At 38.9% G+C, this 25,952-nt stretch overlaps 1 protein-coding gene across 1 annotated transcript in view; it reads right to left on the reverse strand.

Annotated features, from left to right (window-relative positions):
- Positions 1-25,952, reverse strand: part of GDA (guanine deaminase) — a 127,257-nt gene that overhangs the window by 51,957 nt on the left and 49,348 nt on the right. The window contains exon 2 of the mRNA XM_005887843.2: positions 4,295-4,383. Coding sequence (XP_005887905.1) covers positions 4,295-4,383 — 89 coding nt within the window. The remainder of the gene's footprint in view (positions 1-4,294; positions 4,384-25,952) is intronic.

Consider the following 25,952-nt stretch of genomic DNA (forward strand, 5'->3'; position numbering starts at 1 on the left):
TAACTCCAAGAGAAGCCTCGTAAAGAGGGAACAAGAGGATATAAAACCCACAGATGCATTCACCTCGATCCACATCCTCCAAACACTCCACCATCCTCTCATTTTCTCAACCTCCGTCTCATTCACTCCCAAAGCTTCTTCTGATCCTTCATGATAAAAGCATGCAAGAAGGTGACTTATAAATGTCAATTGTTCTTCAACATATATCCTGGTGAAAATGCTCCAAGAGGAAGCAGATGGTAACACCAGAGGTGAAATGATCTCCATGACCACTGATTCATCCACATGCCTATTGGCTGCATACTTCTAAGCCCATGAGAGGCAGCGAGAAGGAGGTAAGAGATGTGATTATAAATGTAAAGTGCAATAAAACTTTAGGGCCAGTCCCCCATCTCTCTGGACTGTCACCAGCTTTTCTGCCTCAAAGCCTTAGGGGAAACACAGTTCACAGATGTGCTTCAATGGATGAGGTATCTACACCATCTAGGACAATCCTTTGCTAACAGCCCAGGAGATAAGCTCAAAGAGGGGAAGTGCCTGCTTTCCATCTAACAGCTGCAAAGCTGTAGGGTGAGGATTCATGCCAGGTGTTCTGATTCCTAATTTAGTGTTCTCACTACATTATTCTAAACCCTAAAAGTGTTTGTAGAATGAAAACTATTTGGTTGACTTTGGAAGTTTTATTGACTTTGGAAACACACTTGGCCTAAACCCAGACAAAAATCTTTGAATTAAAAAAAAAAGTATTCCCATTTCTTTTAAAAAAAATTTATTTATTTATTTTAATTGGAGGCTAATTACTTTACAATATTGTAGTGGTTTTTGCCATACATTGACATGAATCAGCCATGGGTGTACATGTGTTCCCCATCCTGAACCCCGCTCCCACCTCCCTCCCTATCCCATCTCTCAGGGTCATCCCAGTGCACCAGCCCCAAGCACCGTGTATCATGCATTGAACCTGGACTGGCGATCTGTTTCACATATGGTAATATACATGTTTCAATGCTATTCTCTCAAATCATCCCACCCTTGCCTTCTCCCACAGAATCCAAAAGTCTGTTCTTTACATCTGTATCTCTTTTGCTGTCTTGCATACAGGATCATTGTTACCATCTTTCTAAATTCCATATATATACATTAATATGCTGTATTGGTGTCTTTCTTTCTGACTTACTTCATTCTGTATAATAGGCTCTAGTTTCATCCACCTCATTAGAACTGATTCAAATGCATTCTTTTTAATGGTTGAGTAATATTTCATTGTGTATATGTACACCAGCTTTCCTATCCATTTGTCTGCTGATGGACATCTAGGTTGCTTCTATGTCCTGGCTATTATAAACAGTGCTGTGATGAACATTGGGGTACATGTGTCTTTTTCAATTCTGGTTTCCTCAGTGTGTATGCCCAGCAGTGGGATTGCCGGGTTGTATGGTAGTTCTATTTCCAGTTTTTTAAGGAATCTCCACACTGTTCTCCATAGTGGCTGTACTAGTTTGCATTCCCACCAACAGTGTAAGATTCTTCCCTTTTTTCTGCACCCTCTCCAGCATTTATTGTTTGTAGACTTTTTGATAGCAGCCATTCTGACTGGTGTGAGATGGTACCTCATTGTGGTTTTGATTTGCATTTCTATGATAATGAGTGATGTTGAGCATCATGTCATGTGTTTGTTAGCTATCTGTATGTCTTCTTTCAAGAAATGTCTGTTTAGTTCTTTGGCCCATTTTTTGATTGGGTCGTTTATTTTTCTGGAATTGAGATGCAGGAGTTGCTTGTATATTTTTGAGATTAATTCTTTGTCCATTGCTTCGTTTGCTATTATTTTCTCCCATTCTGAAGGCTGTCTTTTCACCTTGGTTATAGTTTCCTTCGTTGTGCAAAAGCTTTTAAGTGTAATTAGGTCCCATTTGTTTATTTTTGTTTTTATTTCCAATATTCTGGGAGGTGGGTCATAGAGAATCCTGCCATGACTTACGTCAGAGAGTGTTTTGCCTATGTTCTCCTCTAGGAGTTTTATAGTTTCTGGTCTTCCATTTAGATCTTTAATCCATTTTGAGTTTATTTTTGTGTATGGTGTAAAAAAAGTGTTCAAGTTTCGTTCTTTTACAAGTGGTTGACCAGTTTTCCCAGCACCACTTGTTAAAGAGATTGTGTTTTCTCCATTTTATATTCTTGCCTCCTTTGTCAAAGATAAGGTGTCCATAGGTGCGTGGATTTATCTCTGGGCTTTCTATTTTGTTCCATTGATCTATATTTGTGTCTTTGTGCCACATACTGTCTTGATGACTGTAGCTTTGTAGTATAGTCTGAAGTCAGGTGGGTTGATTCTTCCAGTTCCATTCTTCTTTCTCCAGATTGCTTTGGCTGTTCAGGGTTTTTTGTATTTCCATACAAATTGTGAAATTATTTGTCCTAGTTCTCTGAAAAATACCATTGGTGGCTTGATAGGGATTGTATTAAATCTATAGATTGCTTTGGGTAGTATACTCATTTTCACTAAATTGATTCCTTCAATCCATGAACATGGTATATTTCTCCATCTATGTGTGTTCTCTTTGACTTCTTTCATCAATGTTTTATAGTTTTCTATATATATGGTTTTTTTTCTTTAGGTATATTTATTCCTAAGTATTTTATTCTTTTCATTGCAATGGTAAATGGAATTGTTTCCTTAATTCCTCTGTTTTCTCATTGCTATTGTATAGGAATGCAAGGGATTTCTGCATGTTAATTTTATATCCTGCAACTTTACTATATTCATTGATTAGCTCTAGTAATTTTCTGGTGGAGTCTTTAGGGTTTTCTATGTAGAGGATCATGTCATCTGCAAACAGTGAGAGTTTTACTTCTTCTTTTCCAATCTGGATTCCTTTTATTTCCTTTTTCTGCTCTGATTGCTGTGGTCAAAACTTCCCAAACTATGTTGAATAGTAGTGGTGAGAGTAGGCACCTTTGTCTTGTTCCTGATTTTAGGGGAAATGCTTTCAATTTTTCACCATTGAGGATAATGTTTGCTGTGGGTTTATCGTATATGGCTTTTATTATGTTGAAGTATGTTCCTTCTATGCCTTCTATCTGGAGGGTTTTTATCATAAATGGATGTTGAATTTTGTCAAAGGCTTTCTCTGCATCTATTGAGATAATCGTATGGTTTTTATTTTTCAATTTGTTAATGTGGTGTATTACATTGATTGATTTGCAGATATTCTCAGGCAAGAATACTGGAGTGGTTGCCATTTCCTTCTCCAGAGGATCTTCCCAGATCAGGGATCAAACCCACCCTTCTGCATTGGCAGGTGGATCCTTTACCACTGAGCCATCTGGGAAGCCCTGTACCACTAACGTAGTTGGAAGATAAAATCGTAGCTTAAGTGCTCTTTTGGAGATAGGTCTATATAGTCAAAGCTATGGTTTTTCCAGTAGTCATGTACGGATGTGAGAATTGAACTATAAAGAAGGCTAAGTGCCAAAGAATTGATGCTTTTAAACTGTTGTGCTGGAGAAGACTCTGGAGAGTCCCTTGGATTGCAAGGAGATCAAACCAGTCAATCCTAAAGGAAATCAACCCTGAATATACATTGGAAGGACTGATGCTGAAGCTGAAGCTGAAGCTGAAGGTCCAATACTTTGGCCACCTGACTCCTTGGAAAAGATGCCGATGCTCAGAAAGATTGAAGGCAGGAGGAGAAGGGGATGACAGAGGATGAGATGGTTGGATGCCATCACCAACTCAATGGACATGAGTTAGAGCAAACTCTGAGAGATGGTGAGGAACAGGGAGGCCTGGTGTGCTACAGTCCATGGGATCACAAAGAGTTAGACATGACTGAGAGATTGAATAACAACTTCCTTATGCGCGCTGTCAGAGTTTTTCCTCCCTAAACCTCGTCTCACCTCCCACTAGTTCATCTCTATCATGCTCCCTAATTACTTCCTTTACAGAAGGCATCACTGTCATGCTTACCTATCTGTGCACTTGTTTATGCTCTCTCTTCGGCATGGACCATAAACCCAGTAAGCACCAATACTCTGTATATCATTTTCACCTCCAGATCCTATTCTTGCACATAATAAATGCAATAAGTATTTGCTGAAGAAGTAAGTGAATGATGGAAGCCTCTAGTTCTCAAAGTTTTCACCTTTCAGCTCCATGTTCTCTATTTACCTTCTCTTGCCCATCTCATCCTCAAAGAAAAAGAAAGACCTCTCTGTCTCTCAAGACAGGTTCTTAGCATTTGAGACTAGTTAATAGCATCAAGTAAAAGGGAAGAAGTTGACTCTGACTTACTGGTGGCTCAGTTCTCTTATTTCACACGACTTGAAGCACCATTCTTTGGCCAGCTTTTCTTGTTGGGATGCTTCTTCCAAAAACACTATCTTTAAAAAAAAGAAAGAAAGAAATGATAAATTAATGAACCATGGCCATTTGTTGTTATTAAATGTCTAAATTTTTCAAGGGACTATCCCATAGCTGAACTAAATTTAAAGGGTATTTGACACCAAATGGGATACAGATTAGGGGTAAAGACAGAGATTTGTCTTTGTTTGTCCAAAGAAATAAACTGCATGAAATTTCTCCTTTTCTGCCATTCTATAGATATAAGTAAGACTTCAAAAATTCTAATTTTAAGATACAGGGTATTAAAAATGGATAATTGATGTCTATTTCTGTTCACCCCCACAAAATGATTAAGGGAAACAATTGTTTATAGAAAGCACCTCAGTGCTGATGAATGAGAGATTTTTGTTAGGCTATTATACGGAACCCAAGCCCAGAACACAACAGGAGTACATCGTAAGGCAGTTTATTAACAGTGAATATAACTGCATGTGATAACTGCCTGACAATGGAGTCTTAGCATGAACTATGTTGATGTTCTGATGCTAGACATCCATTGTAAAGAGGTCTGCCATATTTTCTAGTATTGTGCATGAAACACTAACAGAATGATCTCTCACATGGGGCTTATGAGTCCATGCACAATAGGTGAGAAACCTTGGACGGGTCTCAATCTCTCTTGGTCTGGTTTTCACATCTGCAAACTGAGGCTAACATCAGTACATACTTCACAAAGTGACTGTGAAGATCAAATATTCTTAATTTTATTAAGAAGTTAGCCCATCCCTGGAACATGTTAAATGCTAGATACATTATTTTCTACTGTTTATTCTTTTTAAGTAGAGTGTGATTGCTTTCTCTATAAAAGTGGATTGTAAAGCAAGAAAAGACAAGGAAAAATGAAATATATGTGAACAAAATAACCTGTTTTATGCAATAAACATTATTTTCATATATTTTCACATTAGTGAAAATAAATGTTTCATGGAACATGAAATATTGAAAATACTTACAGAAAATGTATCTAGACAATTAGAAGCCAGACAATATTGTGCAGGAAAGTTTGTGGAATAAAAAAATAAAATAAATACTGACTTTTCTATTCTTTGATGATATCTTTTTATTAAAAAATAGGGATTTTTATCAGAAGAGAAAATGAAAAATGTAATTCCTACAAATAAGAAAAAGTAAATTGATGATTCCAAAAATATTTTTGAATCAATAAATCAAAGCAGATATAAAGTTAATTAAAAATCACAAAAACAGAACTTATTAATATATCCCAGAGCTGATCTACCATTTACCATTATCAAAAAAAAAAAGGAGGGAGGGAGGAAGAAAATTTTTGTAAAGTACTACATTCATACATTTGACACAAATACTTTTCAGGAAAATATAAATGATCAAAATTTATTCTGGAGATATAGGAAAACTGAATGAACCAGTAATTCTATGAGAAACTAAGGAAAATTTACTAACCATTTAGGGAAGCTCATGGTTCAGAACCATGCTGTCTAATAGAAATAAAATGCCTATCACAAATGCAAGCCACATTTATAATTTTAAGTTTTCTAATACCTACACTAAAAGCATAAAAGTATAAAACAGTAAAATTAATTTTAATGACATGTTTTATTTATCAACATAGGTGGCCATGGTAAAAGATTATGTCAATATAAAATCAACATAAAAATTTTTAATTTTACTTTTTTTCATATTTAGTCTTTAAAATCCAAGGTATGTTTTATATTTAAAATATATTTCAATCTGGTTGATAAATTTTCTTTAGAAATACTTAATCTATATATTTTGACTTTACATAATCTACAAAACATAGACTCACATAACCAGGTTGTCTTTAAAAGACTGCAACACTGAAGATAAGTATCAATTTTTAATGAGAAATTAAATTTAAAATAAAGATAAAATTTTAAAGTTCAGCTCCTCAGTCATATTAACCACATTCAAGGTGCTTATTATACCATATTAGATAGCACACAGAGAATTTTATGACAAAGCTCTTTCCAGCTTACAAAGAACATATAATGTCTGTGCTAAGAGTTCCAGAGCATGGAAAACAATGGACACCTCTTTATTTCTACAAAGCTACCACAATCCTCATACTAAAACCTGACAATACACACACATATACGTAAAAACAGATACACAGACAGTGAAAATTATTATAACCCAATGCCTCTGTAATATAATTATTAAATAAATAATAATAATACAGATGCAAGGGGCTTCCCTGGTGGAGAATACACAACAGAAGAACTATACAAAAAAGGTCTTAATGACCCAGATAACCACGATGGTGTGGTCACTCAGCTAGAGCCAGATATCCTGGAGTGTGAAGTCAAGTAGGCTATAGGAACCATTACTATAGACAAAGCTAGTGGAGGTAATAGCATTCCATCTGGGCTATTTAAAATCTTAAAAACTGATATTGTTATGGTGCTACACTCAATATGTCAGCAAATTCAAAAAACTCAGCAGTGGCCACAGGACTGGAAAAGGTCAGTTTTCATTCCAATTCAAAGAAGGGCAATGCCAAAGAATGTTCAAACTACTGCATAATTGTGTTCATTTCATATGCCAGCAAGGTAATGTTCAAAATCTTTCAAGCTAGGCTTCAGCAGTACTTGAATCGAGAACTTCCAGATGTATAAGCTGGATTTAGAAAAAACAAAGGAACCAGAGATCAAATACCCAAAAGTCATTAGATCATAGAGAAAGCAAGAGAATTCTAGAAAAGCATCTACTTCTGCTTCATTGACTATGCAAAGGCCTTTGACTGTGTGCATCACAACAAACTGGAAATTTCTTAAAGAGTTCGGAATACCAGACCACTGACCTGTCTCCTGAAAAACCTGTATGCAGTTCAAGAAGTAATAGAAATGGATATGGAACAATGGACTGGTTCCAAATTGGGAAAGGAGTACATCAAGGCTGTATATTGTCACCCTGCTTATTTAACTTCTATGTACAGTATAGCAGGCAAAGTGCTCAGCTGGATGAATTACAACCTGGAATCAAGATTGTAGGGAGAAATATCAAAAACCTCAAATACGCAGATGATACCACTCTAATGGCAGAAAGCAAAGAGGAACTGAAGAGCCTCTTAATGAAGGTGAAAGAGTAGAGTAATAAAAGAGCTAGCTTAAAACTCAACATTCAAAAAACTAAGATTGTGGTATCCAGTCCCATCACTTCATGGCAAAAAAAAAAGGGGGGGGGATGGGAAAATGTGGAAACAGTGACAGATTTTATTTTCTTGGGGTACAAAATCACTGCAGATGGTTACTGCAGCCATGAAATTAAAAGATGCTTGCTCCTTGGAAGAAAAGCTATGACAAACTTAGACAACACATTAAAAAGCAGAGACATCACTTTGCTGACAAATGTCCATGTAGTTAAAGCTATGAGTTTCCCAGTGATCATGTACGGATGTGAGAGTTGGACCATTAAGACGGCCTAGTGCCAAAGAATTGATCCTTTCACATTGTAGTGCTAGAGAAGACTCTTGAGAGTCCCTTGGATAGCAAGGAGATCAAACCAGTCAATCCTAAGGGAAATCAATCCTGATTATTCATTGGAAGGACTAAATTTGAAGCTTCTATACTTTGGCCACCTGATGCAAAGTGCCGACTCATTGGAAAAGACCCTGATGCTAAGAAAGAGTGAAGGCAGAAGGAGAAGGGGGTGGCAGAGGATGAGACGGTTAGATAGCATCATCGATTCAGTGGACATGAATCTGAGCAAAGACTGGGAAGCCTGGAGTGCTCCAGTCCATGGGGTCGCAAAGAGTCAGACATGACTTAGTAACCAAACAACAGATGCAAAAAAATTCCCAATGATATACTGACAATAAAAAGCAAAAATATGTTAAAATAATAATTCAGCATGTATGCAGTATATAAGCCTCAATTACTTCAACCAAGCAAGACACACTTTCAGTGAACTTATCAGTTCAGTTTAGTTCAGGTGCTCAGTCGTGTCTGACTCTTTGCGACCCCTTGAATCACAGCATGCCAGGCCTCCCTGTCCATCACCAACTCCTGGAGTTCACTCAGGCTCACATCCATCGAGTCAGTGATGCCATTCAGCCATCTCATCCTCTGTCGTCCCCTTCTTCTCCTCCCCCCAACCCCTCCCAGCATCAGAGTCTTTTCCAATGAGTCAACTCTTTGCATGAGGTGGGCGAAGTACTGGAGTTTCAGCTTTAGCATCATTCCCTCCAAAGAAATCCCAGGGCTGATCTCCTTCAGAATGGACTGATTGGATCTCCTTGCAGTCCAAGGGACTCTCAAGAGTCTTCTCCAACACACAGTTCAAAAGCATCAATTCTTTGGCACTCAGCTTTCTTCACAGTCCAACTCTCACATCCATACATGACTACTGGAAAACCATAGCCTTGACTAGATGGACTTTTGTTGGCAAAGTAATGTTTCTGTTTTCAATATGCTACCTGGTTGGTCATAACTTTTCTTCCAAGGAGTAAGCATCTTTTAAATTCATGGCTGCAGTCACCATCTGCAGTGATTTTAGAGCCAATAAATAAATAAATAAAGTCTGACACTGTTTCCACTGTTTCCCCATCTATTTCCCATGAAGTGATAGGACCAGAGGCCATGATCTTCGTTTTCTGAATGTTGAACTTTAGGCCAACTTTTTCACTCTCCACTTTCACTTTCATCAAGAGGCTTTTTAGTTCCTCTTCACTTTCTGCCATAAGGGTGGTGTCATCTGCATATCTGAGGTTGTTGATATTTCTCCTGGCAATCTTGATTCCAGCTTGTGCTTCTTCCAGCCCAACATATCTCATGATGTACTCGTTAAATAAGCAGGGTGACAATATACAACCTTGACGTACTCCTTTTCCTATTTGGAATCAGTCTGTTGTTCCATGTCTAGTTCTAACTGTTGCTTCCTGACCTGCATACAAATTTCTCAAGATCACCTGCCGGTCAGGTGATCTGGTATTCCCATCACTTTCAGAATTTTCCACAGTTTACTGTGATCCACACAGTCAAAAGCTTTGGCATAGTCAATAAAGCAGAAATAGATGCTTTTCTGGAACTCTCTTGCTTTTTCCATGATCCAGCGGATGTTGGTTCCTCTGCCTTTTCTAAAACCAGCTTGAACACCTGGAAGTTCATGGTTCACATATTGCTGAAGCCTGGCTTGGAGAATTTTGAGCATTACTTTACTAGTGTGTGAGATGAGTGCAATTGTGTGGTAGTTTGAGCATTCTTTGGCATTGCCTTTCTTTGGGATTAGAATGAAAACTGATCTTTTCCAGTCCTGTGGCCACTGCTGAGTTTTCCAAATTTGCTGGCATTTTCAGTTCAGCACTTTCACAGCATCAACTTTCAGGATCTGAAATAGCTCCACTGGTATTCCATCACCTCCACTAGCTTTGTTTGTAGTGATGCTTACTAAGGCCCACTTGACCTCACATTGCAGGATGTCTGGCTCTAGGTGAGTGATCACACCATCATGATTATCTTGGTCATGAAGATCTTTTTTGTACAGTTCTTCTGTGTATTCTTGCCATCTCTTCTTAATATCTTCTACTTTTGTTAGGTCCATACCATTTCTGTCCTTTATCGAGCCCATCTTTGCATGAAATATTCCCTTGGTGTCTCTGATTTTCTTGAAGAGATCTCTAGTCTTTCCCATTCTGTTGTTTTCCTCTATTTCTTTGCATTGATCACTGAGAAAGGCTTTCTTATCTCTCCTTGCTATTCTTTGGAACTCTGCATTCAGATGCTTATATCTTTCCTTTTCTCCTTTGCTTTTCACTTCTCTTCTTTTCATAGCTATTTGTAAGGCCTCCTCAGACAGCCATTTTGCTTTTTTGCATTTCTTTTCCACAGGGATGGTCTCGATCCCTGTTTCCTGTACAATGTCACGAACCTCCGTCCATAGTTCATCAGGCACTCTATCTATCAGATCTAGTCCCTTAAATCTATTTCTCACTTCCACTGTATAATCATAAGGGATTTGATTTAGGTCATACCTGAATGGTCTAGTGGTTTTCCCTACTTTCTTTAAGTCTGAATTTCTCAATAATGATTTCATGATCTAAGCCACAGTCAGCTCCCGGTCTTGTTTTTGCTGACTGTATAGATATTCTCCATCTTTGGCTGCAAATAATATAATCAATCTGATTTCCGTGTTGACCATCTGGTAATGTCCATGTGTAGAGTCTTCTCTTGTGTTGTTGGAAGAGGCTGTTTGCTATGACCAGTGCATTTTCTTGGCAAAACTCTATTAGTCTTTGCCCTGCTTCATTGTGTATTCCAAGGCCAAATTTGCCTGTTACTCCAGGTGTTTCTTGACTTCCTACTTTTGCATTCCAGTCCCCTATAATGAAAAGGACATCTTTTTTGGGTGTTAGTTCTAAAAGGTCTTGTAGGTCTTCACAGAACCATTCAACTTCAGCTTCTTCAGTGTTTCTTGGTGGGGCATAGACTTGGATTACTGTGATATTGAATGGTTTGCCTTGGAAACGAACAGAGATCATTCTGTTGTTTTTGAGATTGCATCCAAGTACTCCATTTCGGACTCTTTTGTTGACCATGATGGCTATTCCATTTCTTCCAAGGGATTCCTGTGCGCAGTAGTAGATATAATGGTGGGCCACATAGCGTGGGTGGCTGCAACAGCGCACATAGCGCGGCTGAGAGGAGCTACCCCACGTCCGAGGTCAGGGACAGAAGCCGGGAGGACCCCATGCCCGAGGGGCAGTGGCCAAGAGGAGTTACCCCACGTCCGAGGTCAGGGGCGGCAGCCGAGAGGAGCTACCCCACGCCGGAGGCCAGGGGCGGTGGCTGGGAGGAGCAACCCTATATCCAAGGTCAGGAGGGGAGGTGGTGAGGAGATATCCCTCGTCCAAGGTAAGGAGCAGTGGCTGCGCCCAAGGTAAGAGAAACCCAAGAAAGATGGTAGGTGTTGCAAGAGGGCATCAGAGGGCAGACACACTGAAACCATAATCACAGAAAACTAGTCAATCTAATCACACTAGGACCACAGCCTTGTCTAATTCAATGAAACTAAGCCATGCCCGTGGGGCCACCCAAGACGGGCAGGTCATGGTGGAGAGGTCCACTAGAGAAGGGAATGGCAAACCACTTCAGTATTCTTGCCTTGAGAACCTCATGAACAGTATGAAAAGGCAAAATGATAGGATACTGAAAGAGGAACTCCCCAGGTCGGTAGGTGCCCAATATGCTACTGGAGATGAGTGGAGAAATAACTCCAGAAAGAATGAAGGGATGGAGCCAAAGCAAAAAGAATACCCAGCTGTGGATGTGACTGGTGAAAGAAGCAAGGTCCGATGCTGTAAAGAGCAATATTGCATAGGAACCTGGAATGTCAGGTCCATGAATCAAGGCAAATTGGAAATGGTCAAACAGGAGATGGCAAGAGTGAACGTCGACATTCTAGGAAACTGAACTTATAGCTGATGTTAAATAGTTATGCAAGGGCTCTACTCCTCAGAGACCATTGGAATAAATCCATCTGCCTTCTTTTCTGTTTCTTTCAGTCAACATGAAAACTTAAATTCACCTACTTCTCAAATACACAGCAGGGATCCTGATCTATACCATTATCTTCATAAAGCTCTGTACTAGTACCTTGTTCCTGACCTGCTCCCACCACTCTGCACTCCACTATGACCTCTTGTTGCTGCTGCTGCTGCTGCTGCTAAGTTGCTTCAGTCGTGTCCGACTCTGTGCGACCCCATAGATGGCAGCCCACGAGGCTCCCCTGTCCCTGGGATTCTCCAGGCAAGAACACTGGAGTGGGTTGCCACTTCCTTTTCCAATCCTCTTGTTACTGCCCATCCATAAATAGCAAATTCCTCTGTGTCTTCAATATCTCCTCTGAGTTTCTCCCTCCTGATAACTGGGGCTTTTCTCTGAGGACATGGCCTCCCCTACACTTCTCAAATGGCAAGTATTCATATATCAGGGTCAGGCAATGAGTTTCCATACCCACAATGGCCATTTCTAAACCATGTTTCCTGCAGCTTTTTGCAAACCTGCAAAGCTCCTTTAAGACCTGCTCCTTTTGGCTTTCAAAGCATTCTTCCTCTCTTTGTTCTTCTGCTTTACCAGCCCTTCTCTCACTGTTCCCATCTGTTAATGCCTGCCCCACACTCCTTCTGTCCACTGCAAGCCCTGCCTTTACTCCTTATAATATCAACATGGACAATCCTTTCAAGATCATAGGATTTATTTCCATGAACTCATTTTCAGTGATCTGTTTATGAACACATGAAATTTATGAACTTCACATCATGGCTACAGCTCAGGCATTTTCATAACCTTAAATGCCCTACTTCTAAAACCACAGAATCACACAACTGACCACCATTTCCTCTTTTTCCTGTCTGCCATTTCAGCTATTCCAAACAATCATCCACCTTAAAAAGCCTTCCCTTTCCGTTCTCCTCTCTACTTTCCCCCAGTCCATCAACCATCTTCTTTTGCCAATTTGGATTCTACCAGCTATTATTTTATATTTCTTATATCTTTTAGTTGACACACATATAGTAAATGTTTAATCCTGACTACAACCAGCCCTACTTCTCTGGGTTGCACCCAAGGAGTCAAGCAGCACTGCAGCAAGCACACCATACAGCAGATGGAGTATCCATAGTTATCAAGCTTGAAGGTGCTCCAACCAATGTCTGCACCTTGCTCCCTATGACATTTCTCTAGCCCTGTCTTTACTGTCAATAAAACTGACTGAAGGCCTAAATGCTTATCCACTGATAGATTATTAGAAGTATTTTTTGGTAATAGATTAATACACAGTTTTTTAATAGAATAACTCAAAAGGAGTTCAAAGAATTGAGGGCTATTGGTACAACAAAACCCATCCCATTCCCATCTTCCTGATTTATGTGAAAATGTTTCTTAGCACTTACATCTATAAAAATGAAAAAAATAAGAAAAACATTGATACTGCTTCTGTTTAATTCTACCAACAAGTAACACTCATCCATAGATACATTATGTAGGTTGGAAGAAAAAACAGCCTTTTTGTACTTTTACATTTAACAAATTACTTTTCACTTTTAAAATGTTTCTTATGGTCCCAAGAAATTTAAAATATTTAAATTTATGCACAGAAATTTTATTGCAATGGTCGATCAATAAAAGAGTTTAAAGTGTAAAACTATACTATATTAGCACAAACTGTAAGGAAAGGAGAATAGAATTAGTAATTCTAGAAGAAAAAGGGTCTATATAGCATTTCAGATTATTAATAAGGAGCTAATTCATGATTTTTAGAAAACGAGATTAAGGTAGATATCAAATCACTATGTTTTGATTCCATCAGACATATTTTAAAAAGTAATAGCATAGCTTAATTTTAACATGCATATATCTATAATGCTAAAAATTATAAGCTTTATATGTTTCCAAATTTAATAAAAACTATATGTATCAACTTTTAAAAATGCAAAAGCATATAGGTTTTTTCAAAATTCTTTTGGGAGCATATTAGTAAAAAAAAACCATGAAGAGTATTTCTCTAATCAACTCATGTTCCAGCCCTCCACCATGATAATTAAAAATCTCCCTCTCTTCAAACCTCTTACTCGTCTTACCCCAAAATACATTTATCAAACATTTGCAATAGTTAAAAAATGCAAATAATTTCAAAGTAGTCAAATAAGAGATTGGTTAAATATAACCAAACTGCAGCAATTAAAAGTATCACTGAAGACATACTTATTGAATTATTCTCAATACGATCTTAAGATTTTTTTTAAAATGCAACTTACTAGGTAACATATGATAACAATTTTTTGATAACAATAGTGTGTGTGTGTAAGTGAGTGCTATGATGAAAAATAAAGCAAAGTAAGTGGATAGTGTATGATGTGTGATGAGATGTTCTCTGAAATATGATGTTTAAGCATTGATTTTCATGAAGGGAATAAACCACTTACATATTCTTAGAAGAACATTCCAAGCAGAGGGAACAGCCAGTACAAGGACCCTGATATGTATATTCGAGTTAAATTTAAATTAGATGCTTGCCCTGTTTGGAAACGCCAGGAAGAAAAGTAAGAATACAGTACAAAGACTAGAAGAAAAAGTGGTAAAAAAATCAGATAGAGGAGGCAGCAAGGGGCTTTGTAGGTCATAGCCTTGAGTTTTGCTTTTAGGAAACCTCTAAAAATATTTTGGAAAATGAATGTGGAAAACTTATAAAATATCATTGATATTGCCTATATGGGGCAATGGCCCTCTTGTCCTGGTGTTACCTGGGCTTATGTGGCCATTCACATCATTGACTCAGATCATTCACCAAGAGTGCCTATTAAGACCCACCACCTTCCTCTTCACAGGCCTCAGTCTAGGTGGGCTGTCAAGCAGATATATAAGTCATTAAAACCCAAGTTTCAAAAATCATAGCTGGTGCCAATTGGGCAGAAACCTTCTCATCCGACCCCTTGTTTTTCAAATGAGAATACTGAATCCCTTTTGTTAAGCAAACAACTCCAAGTGCACTCTTAATGGAAACAGGGACTATTTAGGATGAATAATAATGAGAATGTCAGAAATACTAAAGCCAAAAGCAGATGAGTAATGACTGTCAGCTAATGAAAAGAATCTGTGCAAGATAGAGGCTTCAAACACCAGATGGCAAATGTGGGCAAGAGGCTTGTTGCTATGGAACAGAGTAAACTCCTCTTTGGGCCATTGTGAAATAGTTTGGCCATCTAACAAAATAAGGTAATGTATGTTGCATCACAAAATCCACTCTTAGGCATGTTAATGGGAGACAAAAAGCAGATAAAAATGTGAGATCCCAAAGATTTCTGAAGCTTTTGGACAGAGATGAAAATTGCCGTATTAGCTCAATTCACATCAAAATGATTAATGGAAAAGAAAGATGAAGTGACATTGCCTTTAAGAAAAAATGTCAGCCTATAAAGGTAGAAACAAGGGAATTTGTGTTATGAATCACCAAAGGATAGCATGAAGGACTTAGATCTTCAGGTACAATATTCTCATTTTACAGATGAGTAAACAGGCCAGGATATGTGACTTGTTCAGAGTCACCAGACAAGGCAGGAGTATCTCCTGGACTTGACCCACCTTTCCTGAGATTCTTCCAGACCTCTACAACTGCTTGTAGGGTACGGAGTTAGAGAAGGCGAGGTTCAGAATAAGAAAGAGACCGGCACTTTATAGGAATAGATCACCTTTAATGGGGCGAGAAGGGACAGCAGTCAGATTAGTGAGCTGCAGCACTTATCTAAGAAAAGAGTAAGTATATATAGGCATGTATGTGGAAAGCTACTGTCTTAAGGGGGCCTGTTCTCCTCCAAGGTTGTTCAGATAGTTGTCTCTTAAATGGCTGGGGCAAGGAATTTTGGAGATCAGCCAGAGGCTGGACCAGCTGGTAGCTGGGCATAATCAACCTGATGCCCATTATTTTTTCTTCCGGTGAGAGTTTTTTGTTTTGCATAGAATGGTGGGGAGGGCCTGGAGGGGAGTTTTAACTCCAAGCTATTTTGACCCATGTAACTTTCCTTTACTGCTTCTCTAATACAGTATAAACCAGGAGTCAGAACACTTTTTATAATAGGTCAAACAGTAAATATTTTAGACTTTGTGGACTGTATTATTTTTGTTTTAACTAGTTAACTCCATCACTGTAGAGGCAAATCAGCCATAGACAAGATGTACACAAACAGGTATGGCTTTGTTCCAATAAAACTTCACTTACAGAAAATGAAATTTACATTTTACATAATTTTCACTTGTTATAAACTATTCTTATTTTTTAAAACCATTTAAAAATGTAAAAATGGGCAGACAATCTAAATAGAAATTTCTCCAAAGACATATAAATGGACAATAGGCACATGAAAAGATGTTCAACATCACTAATTATTCAGTTCAGTAACTTAGTCGTGTCTGACTCTTTGAGACCCCATGGACTGCAGCGCTCCAGGCCTCCCTGTCCATCACCAACTCCTGGAGTTTACGCAAACTTACGTCCATTGAGTTAGTGATGCCATCCAGCCATCTCATCCTCTGTCGTCCCCTTCTCCTCTTGCCCCCTATCCCTCCCAGCATCAGAGTCTTTTCCAATGAGTCAACTCTTCGCATGAGGTGGCCAAAGTATTGGAGTTTCATCTTCAGCATCAGTCCCTCCAATGAACACCCAGGAATGATCTCCTTTAAATGGACTGGTTGGATCTCCTTGCAGTCCAAGGGACTCTCAAAAGTCTTCTCCAACACCACAGTTCAAAAGCATCAATTCTTCGGCACTCAGCCTTCTTCGCAGTCCAACTCTCACATCCATACATGACCACTGGAAAAACCATAGCCTTGACTACATGGACCTTTGTTGGCAAAGTAATGTCTCTGCTTTTGAATATGCTATCTAGGTTGGTCATAACTTTCCTTCCAAGGAGTAAGTGTCTTTTAATTTCATGGCTGCAGTCACCATCTGCAGTGATTTTGGAGCCCAGAAAAATAAAGTCTGACACTGTTTCCACTGTTTCCCCATCTATTTCCCATGAAGTGATGGGACTAGATGCCATGATCTTAATTTTCTGAATGTTGGGCTTTAAGCCAACTTTTTCACTCTCCTCTTTCACTTTCATCAAGAGGCTTTTTAGTTCCTCTTCAATTTCTGCCATAAGGGTGGTGTCATCTGCATATCTGAGGTTATTGATATTTCTCTTGGCAATCTTGATTCCAGCTTGTGCTTCTTCCAGCCCAGCGTTTCTTATGATGTACTCTGCATATAATACACAGGGTGACAATATACAGCCTTAGAAATGCAAATCAAAACTACAATGAGGTGCCACTTCACACCAGTCAGAATGGCTATCATCAAAATGGCTACAAAGAACTAATGCTGGAGAGTCTGTGGAGAAAAGAGAACACTGTTGGTGGGGATGTGAATTGGTACAGCCACTATGGAAAACAGTGGGGAGGCACCTTAAAAAACTAAAAATAGAGCTACCATGTGACCTAGCTTTTGACTGTGTGGATCACAATAAACTGTGGAAAATTCTGAAAGAGATGGGAATACCAGACCACCTGATCTGCCTCTTGAGAAATTTGTATGCAGGTCAGGAAGCAACAATTAGAACTAGACATGGAACAACAGACTGATTCCAAATAGGAAAAGGAGTACGTCAAGGCTGTATATTGTCACCCTGTTTATTTAACTTACATGCAGAGTACATCATGAGAAACGCTGGACTGGAAGAAACACAAGCTGGAATCAAGATTGCCGGGAGAAATATCAATAACCTCAGATATGCAGATGACACCACCCTTATGGCAGAAAGTGAAGAGGAACTCAAAAGCCTCTTGATGAAAGTGAAAGTGGAGAGTGGAAAAGTTGGCTTAAAGCTCAACATTCAGAAAATGAAGATCATGGCATCTGGTCTCATCACTTCATGGGAAATAGATGGGGAAACAATGGAAACAGTGTCAGACTTTATTTTTCTGGGCTCCAAAATCACTGCAGATGGTGACTGCAGCCATGAAATTAAAAGACGCTTACTCCTTGGAAGGAAAGTTATGACCAACCTAGATAGCATATTCAAAAGCAGAGACATCGCTTTGCCAACAAAGGTCCGTCTAGTCAAGGCTATGGTTTTTCCAGTGATCATGTATGGATGTGAGAGTTGGACTGTGAAGAAGGCTGAGCGCCGAAGAATTGATGCTTTTGAACTGTGGTGTTGGAGAAGACTCTTGAGAGTCCCTTGGACTGCAAGGAGATCCAACCAGTCCATTTTGAAGGAGATCAGCCCTGGGATTTCTTTGGAGGGAATGATGCTAAAGCTGAAACTCCAGTACTTTGGCCACCTCATGCGAAGAGTTGACTCATTGGAAAAGACTCTGATGCTGGGAGGGATTGGGGGCAAGAGGAGAAGGGGACGACAGAGGATGAGATGGCTGGATGGCATCACTGACTCGATGGACGTAAGTCTCAGTGAACTCCGGGAGTTGGTGATGGACAGGGAGGCCTGGCGTGCTGTGATTCATGGGGTCGCAAAGAGTCGGACACGACTGAGAGACTGATCTGATATGATGTGACCTAGAAGTTCCACTCCTAGGCATATATCCAAACAAAACTATAATTTGAAAAGATACACGTACCTCTATATTCATAGCAGCACTATTTACAATAGCCAGGACATGGAAGCAAACTAAATGTCCATTTACAGGTGAATAGATGAAGATGTGGTACATATATACTATGGAATGCTACTCAGTCATAAAAAGACTGAAATAACACAACTGCAGCATCATGAATGGACCTAGAGATTATCATATCAAGTGAAGTAAGTCAGAAAGAGAAAGACAAGTACTATATGATATCACTTATATGTGGAATCTAAAATACAACACAAATGAACTTATTTTTGAAACAGAAACAGATTCACAGACATAGAAAATAAACTTATGGTTACTAAAGGGGAAAGGGGGTGGGATAGGGATAAATTAGGGACTTGGGATTAAAAGATACAAACTACTATATATAAAATAAACAACAAGGTCCTACTGTATAGCATAGGGAACTACATTCAATATCCTGTAATAAACCATAATGAAAAAGAATATGAAAAAAGTGTGTACACATATGTATTCAGTTTCATATATACACACTATATCACTTTGCTATATACCATAAATTAATACATTATAAATCAACTATACTTCAATAAAAGTAAATAAATTGTTAAAAAAATGTAAAGCCCATATTCAATTCATTGGTTATAGAAAATCAGATAGTGAGCAGGATTTGACCTGTGGGACACAGATTGCCAACTTCTGATGTAGACTCCTAAAAAGATACATGCAAATTAAAATTATATAATTTGAAAACCATTCCAGTGGTTTTACACTAGTATTTCTAAGAAGCTTTATCTTCAATTGGCAATAACTTTTAATGATTTTTCCTTTAATTTCAGAGCCTGATTTGTGTGTGTGTGTGTGCTAAGTTGTGCAGTCATGTCTGACTCTTTGTGACTCCATAGACTGTAGCCCAAGAGGTTCCTGTGTCCATGAGGTTTTCCCAGCAAGAATACTGGAGTGGGTTGCCATTTCCTGCTGCTGCTGCTAAGTCGCGGCAGTCGTGTCCGACTCTGTGCGACCCCATAGACGGCAGCCCCCAGACTCTCCCATCCCTGGGATTCTCCAGGCAAGAACACTGGAGTGGGTTGCCATTTCCTTCTCCAATGCATGAAACTGAAAAGTGAAAGTGAAGCCGCTCAGCCGTGTCCGACTCCTAGCGACCCCATGGACCGCAGTGCACCAGGCTCCTCTGCCCATGGGATTTTCCAGGCAAGAGTACTTGAGTGGGGTACCATTGCCTCCAGTGGAAAAACTCTTGGAAAAGTACCAATTTTGGCTGCCCTATAAGCCCCATGTACATAGAAAACATGCACTTTTTGACAGATGAAAAAGTAACTTTAGTAATTTTTCTGAAGTCTACTTAAGACATCACTAATGATTCATTGGTACTTAGTAATTTTTTAATTGGGGAGAAAAAGCAACATATTGGATTGGCCAAAAACTTTGGGTTTTCCATAATATCTTATGGAAAAATGCAAATTTTCTGGCCAACCCAATAATAAAAATATTTAAATGTACTTACTGTGTGCAAGACACTATCCTATATACTTTACACATATCAACTCTCTTACACCTCACCAGAACCCTATGAGGCAGGTATTGTTACTAGCCCCATTTTACAGGTGAGAAAATTGAGGCCCAGAGATATTAAGTTCCTTGCCCAAGATTACATAGCTGGTAGGTGGTAAATGTGAATCACAGTCAGAAATTGACTGTGAACCACAGTCAGCCTCAAGGTAAGAGCAATTAAATGCTATGCTATATATACATTTAAAACTTTCACACATAAATAAAACAACTCTCCTATTTCCTTTCTTTTTTTTTATATAAAATATTTTGTAGTCTTTCCTCTTTCTTCCCTCCCCTTATTGTAGCCCAGGCTGGTGGGCCTGCTAGGGCCAGCAATATGGAGGCAGTTGGGGCTCAGGGGATAATCAGGACTGAGAAGGCTAATAGGGTCAAGGCAACTGGAACTGGAGAAGCACAGAGTCAAAAAGTCAGGTTAGGTGGACAGAGATGTGGCTGAAGAGATAGCCATCATGATAATTATACATAAGGGTAATAAGTAGGTATGTAGATACATTGTGAATAATGAGAGCCAGGCTTCTCAGAAAAGAGTTTCAAAGATGGAAAAGGGAGAGGCTAAAACAAACTCTTCTTAAGTGAACAATGCAAATAAACAGAGGAATACAATAAAATGGGAAAGACTAGAGTTCTCTTTGGGCTTCCAAGGTGGTGCAGTGGTAAAGAATCCACCTGCCAGTGCAAGAGATGAGGGTTCAATCCCTGGGTCAGGAAGATCCCCTGGAGTAAGAAATGGCAACCCACTCTAGTATTCTTGCCTGGGAAATTCCAGGACAAAGGGGCCTGGCAGGCTACAACCCATGGGGTCACTAAGAATCGGACATGACTGAGCGCATGCATGCACACACACACACACACACACACACACAGATCTCTTTAAGAAAATTGGAGATACCAAGGGAAACTTTCATGCAAAGCTAGGCACAATAAAGAACAAATATGGCAAGGACCTAATAGAAGCAGAACAGATTAAGAAAATGTGATGAGAATACACAGAATAACTATACAAAAAGAGCTCTTACTAACCCAGGTAACCATGATGGTGTGGTCATTCACCTAGAACCAGACATTCTGGAGTGTGAAGTCAAGTGGCTCTTATGAAGCATTACTATGAACAAAGCTAGTAGGGGTGATGGAATTCCAGCTGAGCTATTTCAAAGCCTGAAAGATTATGCTGTGAAAGTGCTGCACTCAATATGCCAGCACATTTGGAAAACTCAGCAGTGGCCACAGGCCTGGAAAAGGTCAGTTTTCATTCCAATCCCAAAGAAAGGCAATGCCAAAGAATGTTCAAACTACCACAAAATTGCACTCATTTCACATGCCAGCAAGATTATGCACCAAATCCCTCAAGCTAGGCTTCAGCAGTATGTGAATCAAGAAATTCCAGATGTACAAGCTGGATTTAGAAAAGGTAAAAGAACAAGAGATCAAATTGCCAATATATGCTGGATCATATACAAATCAAGGAAATTAAAAAAAAATCTGTTTCATTGACTATGCTAAAGCCTTTGACTGTGTTGATCACAATAAACTGTGGAATATGTGCAATGTGGTCCAGTGTTCCCATCTCACATTACCTGCCTCCTGAGAATCCTGTAAACAGGACAAAAAGCAACAGTTAGAACTGGACATGGAAAAACAGACTGGTTCAAAATTGGGAAAGGAGCATGTCAATGCTGTATATTGTCACTCAGCTTATTTAACTTATTTGCAGCATACATCATGTGAAATGCTGGGTTGGATGAATCACAAGCTGGAATTAAGATTGCAGGAGAAATATCAACAACTTCAGATATGCAGATGATACCACTGTAATGGCAGAAAGTGAAAAGGAACGAGAGACTCTTGATGAAGGTGAAAGAGGAGAGTGAAAAAGTTGGCTTAAAAGTCAGCATTCAAAAACAAAGATCATAGCATTCAGTCTTAGCACTTCATGGCAAACAGATGGGGAAACAGTGGAAACAGTGACAGACTTAATTTTCTTGGGCTCCAAAATCACTGCCGATGGTGACTGCAGCCTTGAAATTAAAAGACGCTTGTTCCTTTAAGAACAGCTATGACAAACATAGACAGAGTATTAAAAAGCAGAGATATCACTTTGCCAGCAAAGGTCAATATAGTCAAAGCTATGGTTTTTCCAGTAGTCATGTATGGATGTGAGAGTTGTACTATAAAGAAGGCTGAGTGCTGAAGAATTGATGCTTTCAAATTGTGGTGCTGGAGAAGACACTTGAGAGTCCCTTGGACAGCAAGAATATCAAACAAGTCAATCCTAAAGGAAATAAGTCCTAAATATTCTTTGGGAGGACTGGTGCTGAAGCTGAAGCTCCAATATTTTGGCCACCTGATGCGAAGAGCTGACTCATTGGAAAAGACACTGATGCTGGGAAAGATTGAGGGCAAGATAAGGGGTGACAGAAAATTAGATGCTTGGACGGTATCACTGACTCAGTGGACATAAGTTTCAGCAAATTCTGGGAGATAGTGAAGGACAGGGAAAACTGGTGTGCTGAAGTCCATGGGATCGCAAAGAGTCAGAAACAACTTAGTGACTGAACAACAACAAAACAACCTGTTTCATACTGGATTTGAATTGGAGGTATTTGTGTCAACTAGTGATTTTTAATTTAAGTAGACCAATAAATAAGTACATGTATGCACACACATGTGCAGATAGATCTAAGAAGGATATATATACACACAGGTGTATATACACATGCACAAGTGTATGTATACATACACACACACACACAGGCTCTGCTTACGACATATTACTTTTCAAAAATATCAAAATCTATATCATATCAAATGCTCACACTGGTAATCTGTGGAACACCTAAATGACCAAGAAGAAAAATATGCATGTATGTGTGTCTGTCTATGTATGTATTTCCCAGCTTTATCTGCTAAGTTCAGTTCAGTCGCTCAGTCATGTCTGACTCTTTGCGACCCCATGAATCACAGCACGCCAGGCCTCCCTGTCCATCATCAACTCCCGGAGTTCACTCAGACTCACGTCCATCGAGTCAGTGATGCCATCCAGCCATCTCATCCTTTGTCGTCCCCTTCTCCTCCCGCCCCCAATCCCTCCCAGCATCAGAGTCTTTTCCAATGAGTCAACTCTTCGCATGAGGTGGCCAAAGTACTGGAGTTTCAGCTTTAGCATCATTCCTTCCAAAGAAATCCCAGGTCTGATCTCCTTCAGAATGGACTGGTTCGCTATTTCAAATCCTGAAAGATGATGCTATGAAAGTGCTGCACTCAATATGCCAGCAAATTTGGAAAACTCAGCAGTGGCCACAGGACTGGAAAAGGTCAGTTCTCATTCCAATCCCAAAGAAAGGCAATGCCAAAGGATGCTCAAACTACAACACAATTGCACTCATCTCACAAACTAGTAAAGTAATGCTCAAAATTCTCCAAGCCAGGCTTCAACAATACATGAACCATGAACTTCCAGATGTTCAAGCTGGTTTTAGAAAAGGCAGAGGAACCAGAGATCCAATTGCCAACATCTGCTGGATCATGGAAAAAGCAAGAGTTCCAGAAAAACATTTCTGCTTTATTGACTTTGCCAAAGCCTTTGACTGTGTGGATCACAATAAACTGTGGAAAATTCTAAAAGAGATGGGAATACCAGACCACCTGACCTGCCTCTTGAAATATTTGTATGCAGATTAGGAAGCAACAGTTAGAACTGGACATGGAACAACAGACTGGTTCCAAATAGGAAAAGGAGTACGTCAAGGCTATATATTGTCACCCTGTTTATTTAACCTATATGCAGAGTACATCATGAGAAACGCTGGGCTGGAAGAAACACAAGCTGGAATCAAGATTGCCGGGAGAAATATCAATAACCTCAGATATGCAGATGACACCACCCTTATGGCAGAAAGTGAAGAGGAACTCAAAAGCCTCTTGATGAAAGAGAAAGAGGAGAGTGAAAAAGTTGGCTTAAAGCTCAACATTCAGAAAACGAAGATTATGGCATCCGGTCCCATCACTTCATGGGAAATAGACGGGAAACAGTGGAAACAGTGGCATACTTTATTTTTTTGGGCTCCAAACTCACTGCAGATGGTGATTTCAGCCATGAAATTAAAAGACGCTTACTCCTTGGAAGAAAAGTTATGACCAACCTAGATAGCATATTCAAAAGCAGAGACATTACTTTGCCAACAAAGATCCGTCTAGTCAAGGCTATGGTTTTTTCCAGTGGTCATGTATGGATATGAGAGTTGGACTGTGAAGAAGGCTGGGTGCCAAAGAATTGATGCTTTATTTGCTAAAGGGGCCTTTAAACAATGACATCCTGTATTAATCAGCACCCCTAATGCTCAGATATTGGTTTTAATATATCATTCTCCACTAGAAAAACCAGAATGACACTAGAAGTGGAGCAAAGAAAGTGCAAGATAAATCTGGAATAAAACTGTGTCAAAAAGTGAGGAAGTGCTAAAGATACAAAAGGAGCCTCTTGAAGAAGCTCCTGCTAGCCAAATACAGGCCAATTTGAGCATCAAAATATTGAATTAAAACCCAGTGAATAAAATAGGAATCTATGAATCTAAATAAATGAATGAAGAATGGAGTGCTCTTCCCTACAGTAAAATACATATGGAAGGAATGAAGGAATTAGAAAATGAATGTTGGGCAGCCATCACTGTAACAAATGATTCACATAAAAATCACAGATGAACGTTAAAGCTAGTGGGTGAAAATTTGTTGACGAATAGGATATTTACATAATTTCAAAGTATCTCCCACAAAATTCAGTTTACAGAGAAGAATATTAACTTTGTGGTGGATAAATCTGGTATATACCGCCTTAATCAAGTGAACAAAGTTAACATCAAGAATAATGGAACAAAATCAATGTCATATGCCTCTTGATATAATGCACTGAGAACACTGCATCATTCCTACCAAAAAATGCATGGCATGAGGAAACATCAGGAAAACCCAAATTGAAAGATACTCCTAAAAAAATAAACAAAACTATTCTGTATTCTTGATGATTATCTGGGACATGAAGGACAAAGAAAGACTTAAGGCTTGCTCCAGATGGAAAGCAACTAAAGAAACATGACAGTTAAAGGCAACTGTGATTCTGGAGTGGTTCCTGAACCAGAAGGAAAAAAAAAAGTATCAAGAATATTATAGGGCCAATGGGCAAAGTTTGAATGGATCTGTGGATTACGTAGTAGCTATATCTATGTTAATTTCTTCATCTAGATGGTTGCACGTGACTATGTAGGACAACATCCTTATTATTTTTTTTTTTAGGAAATACACACTGAAGTATTTAGACTTGAACAGGATATATGTAACTTACTCAGAAAAAATATGTATGCGTATATGTATAGCTATATATATCTAGAGAGAGTGGGGAAGAACTATGAAGCAGATATGGTAAAATGTGAACATTAGGAAATGTGGAAGCTTATATGTGAGATATTTATACTATTCCTGTAACTTTTAAAATAATTTTGCAATGACTTAAGTTTAAAAATTTTAACTAAAAAACTTAAACAGTATATTCGTTTAGAAACACAAATACTTAAAAACTATAAGGGAAAGTAAGGACATGATAACATAAAATTTAGGATAGTGATTTCACCAGAGTGGAAGGAAAGAAAATGGGATGGGGAGGATTATAGACTTCAAAGATAACAGAAGGGTTCACCAAGTCTTCACTCATTACACTTCACAGAAACATTATAAATGTTCTTTTCTTATATGAGCAAATATATGAGCAAAAACAAATTCTCCACTCATATTAAATGTTATTTTTTTGAACAGCAAAATCTGTATCATATGAAATGCTCACGTTGGTAATCTGTGGAAAACCCAAAATGACCAAAAAGTAAAAT

The sequence above is a fragment of the Bos mutus genome, chromosome 8 (genome assembly GCF_027580195.1).
Source record: "Bos mutus isolate GX-2022 chromosome 8, NWIPB_WYAK_1.1, whole genome shotgun sequence".
Taxonomy (NCBI): domain Eukaryota; kingdom Metazoa; phylum Chordata; class Mammalia; order Artiodactyla; family Bovidae; genus Bos; species Bos mutus.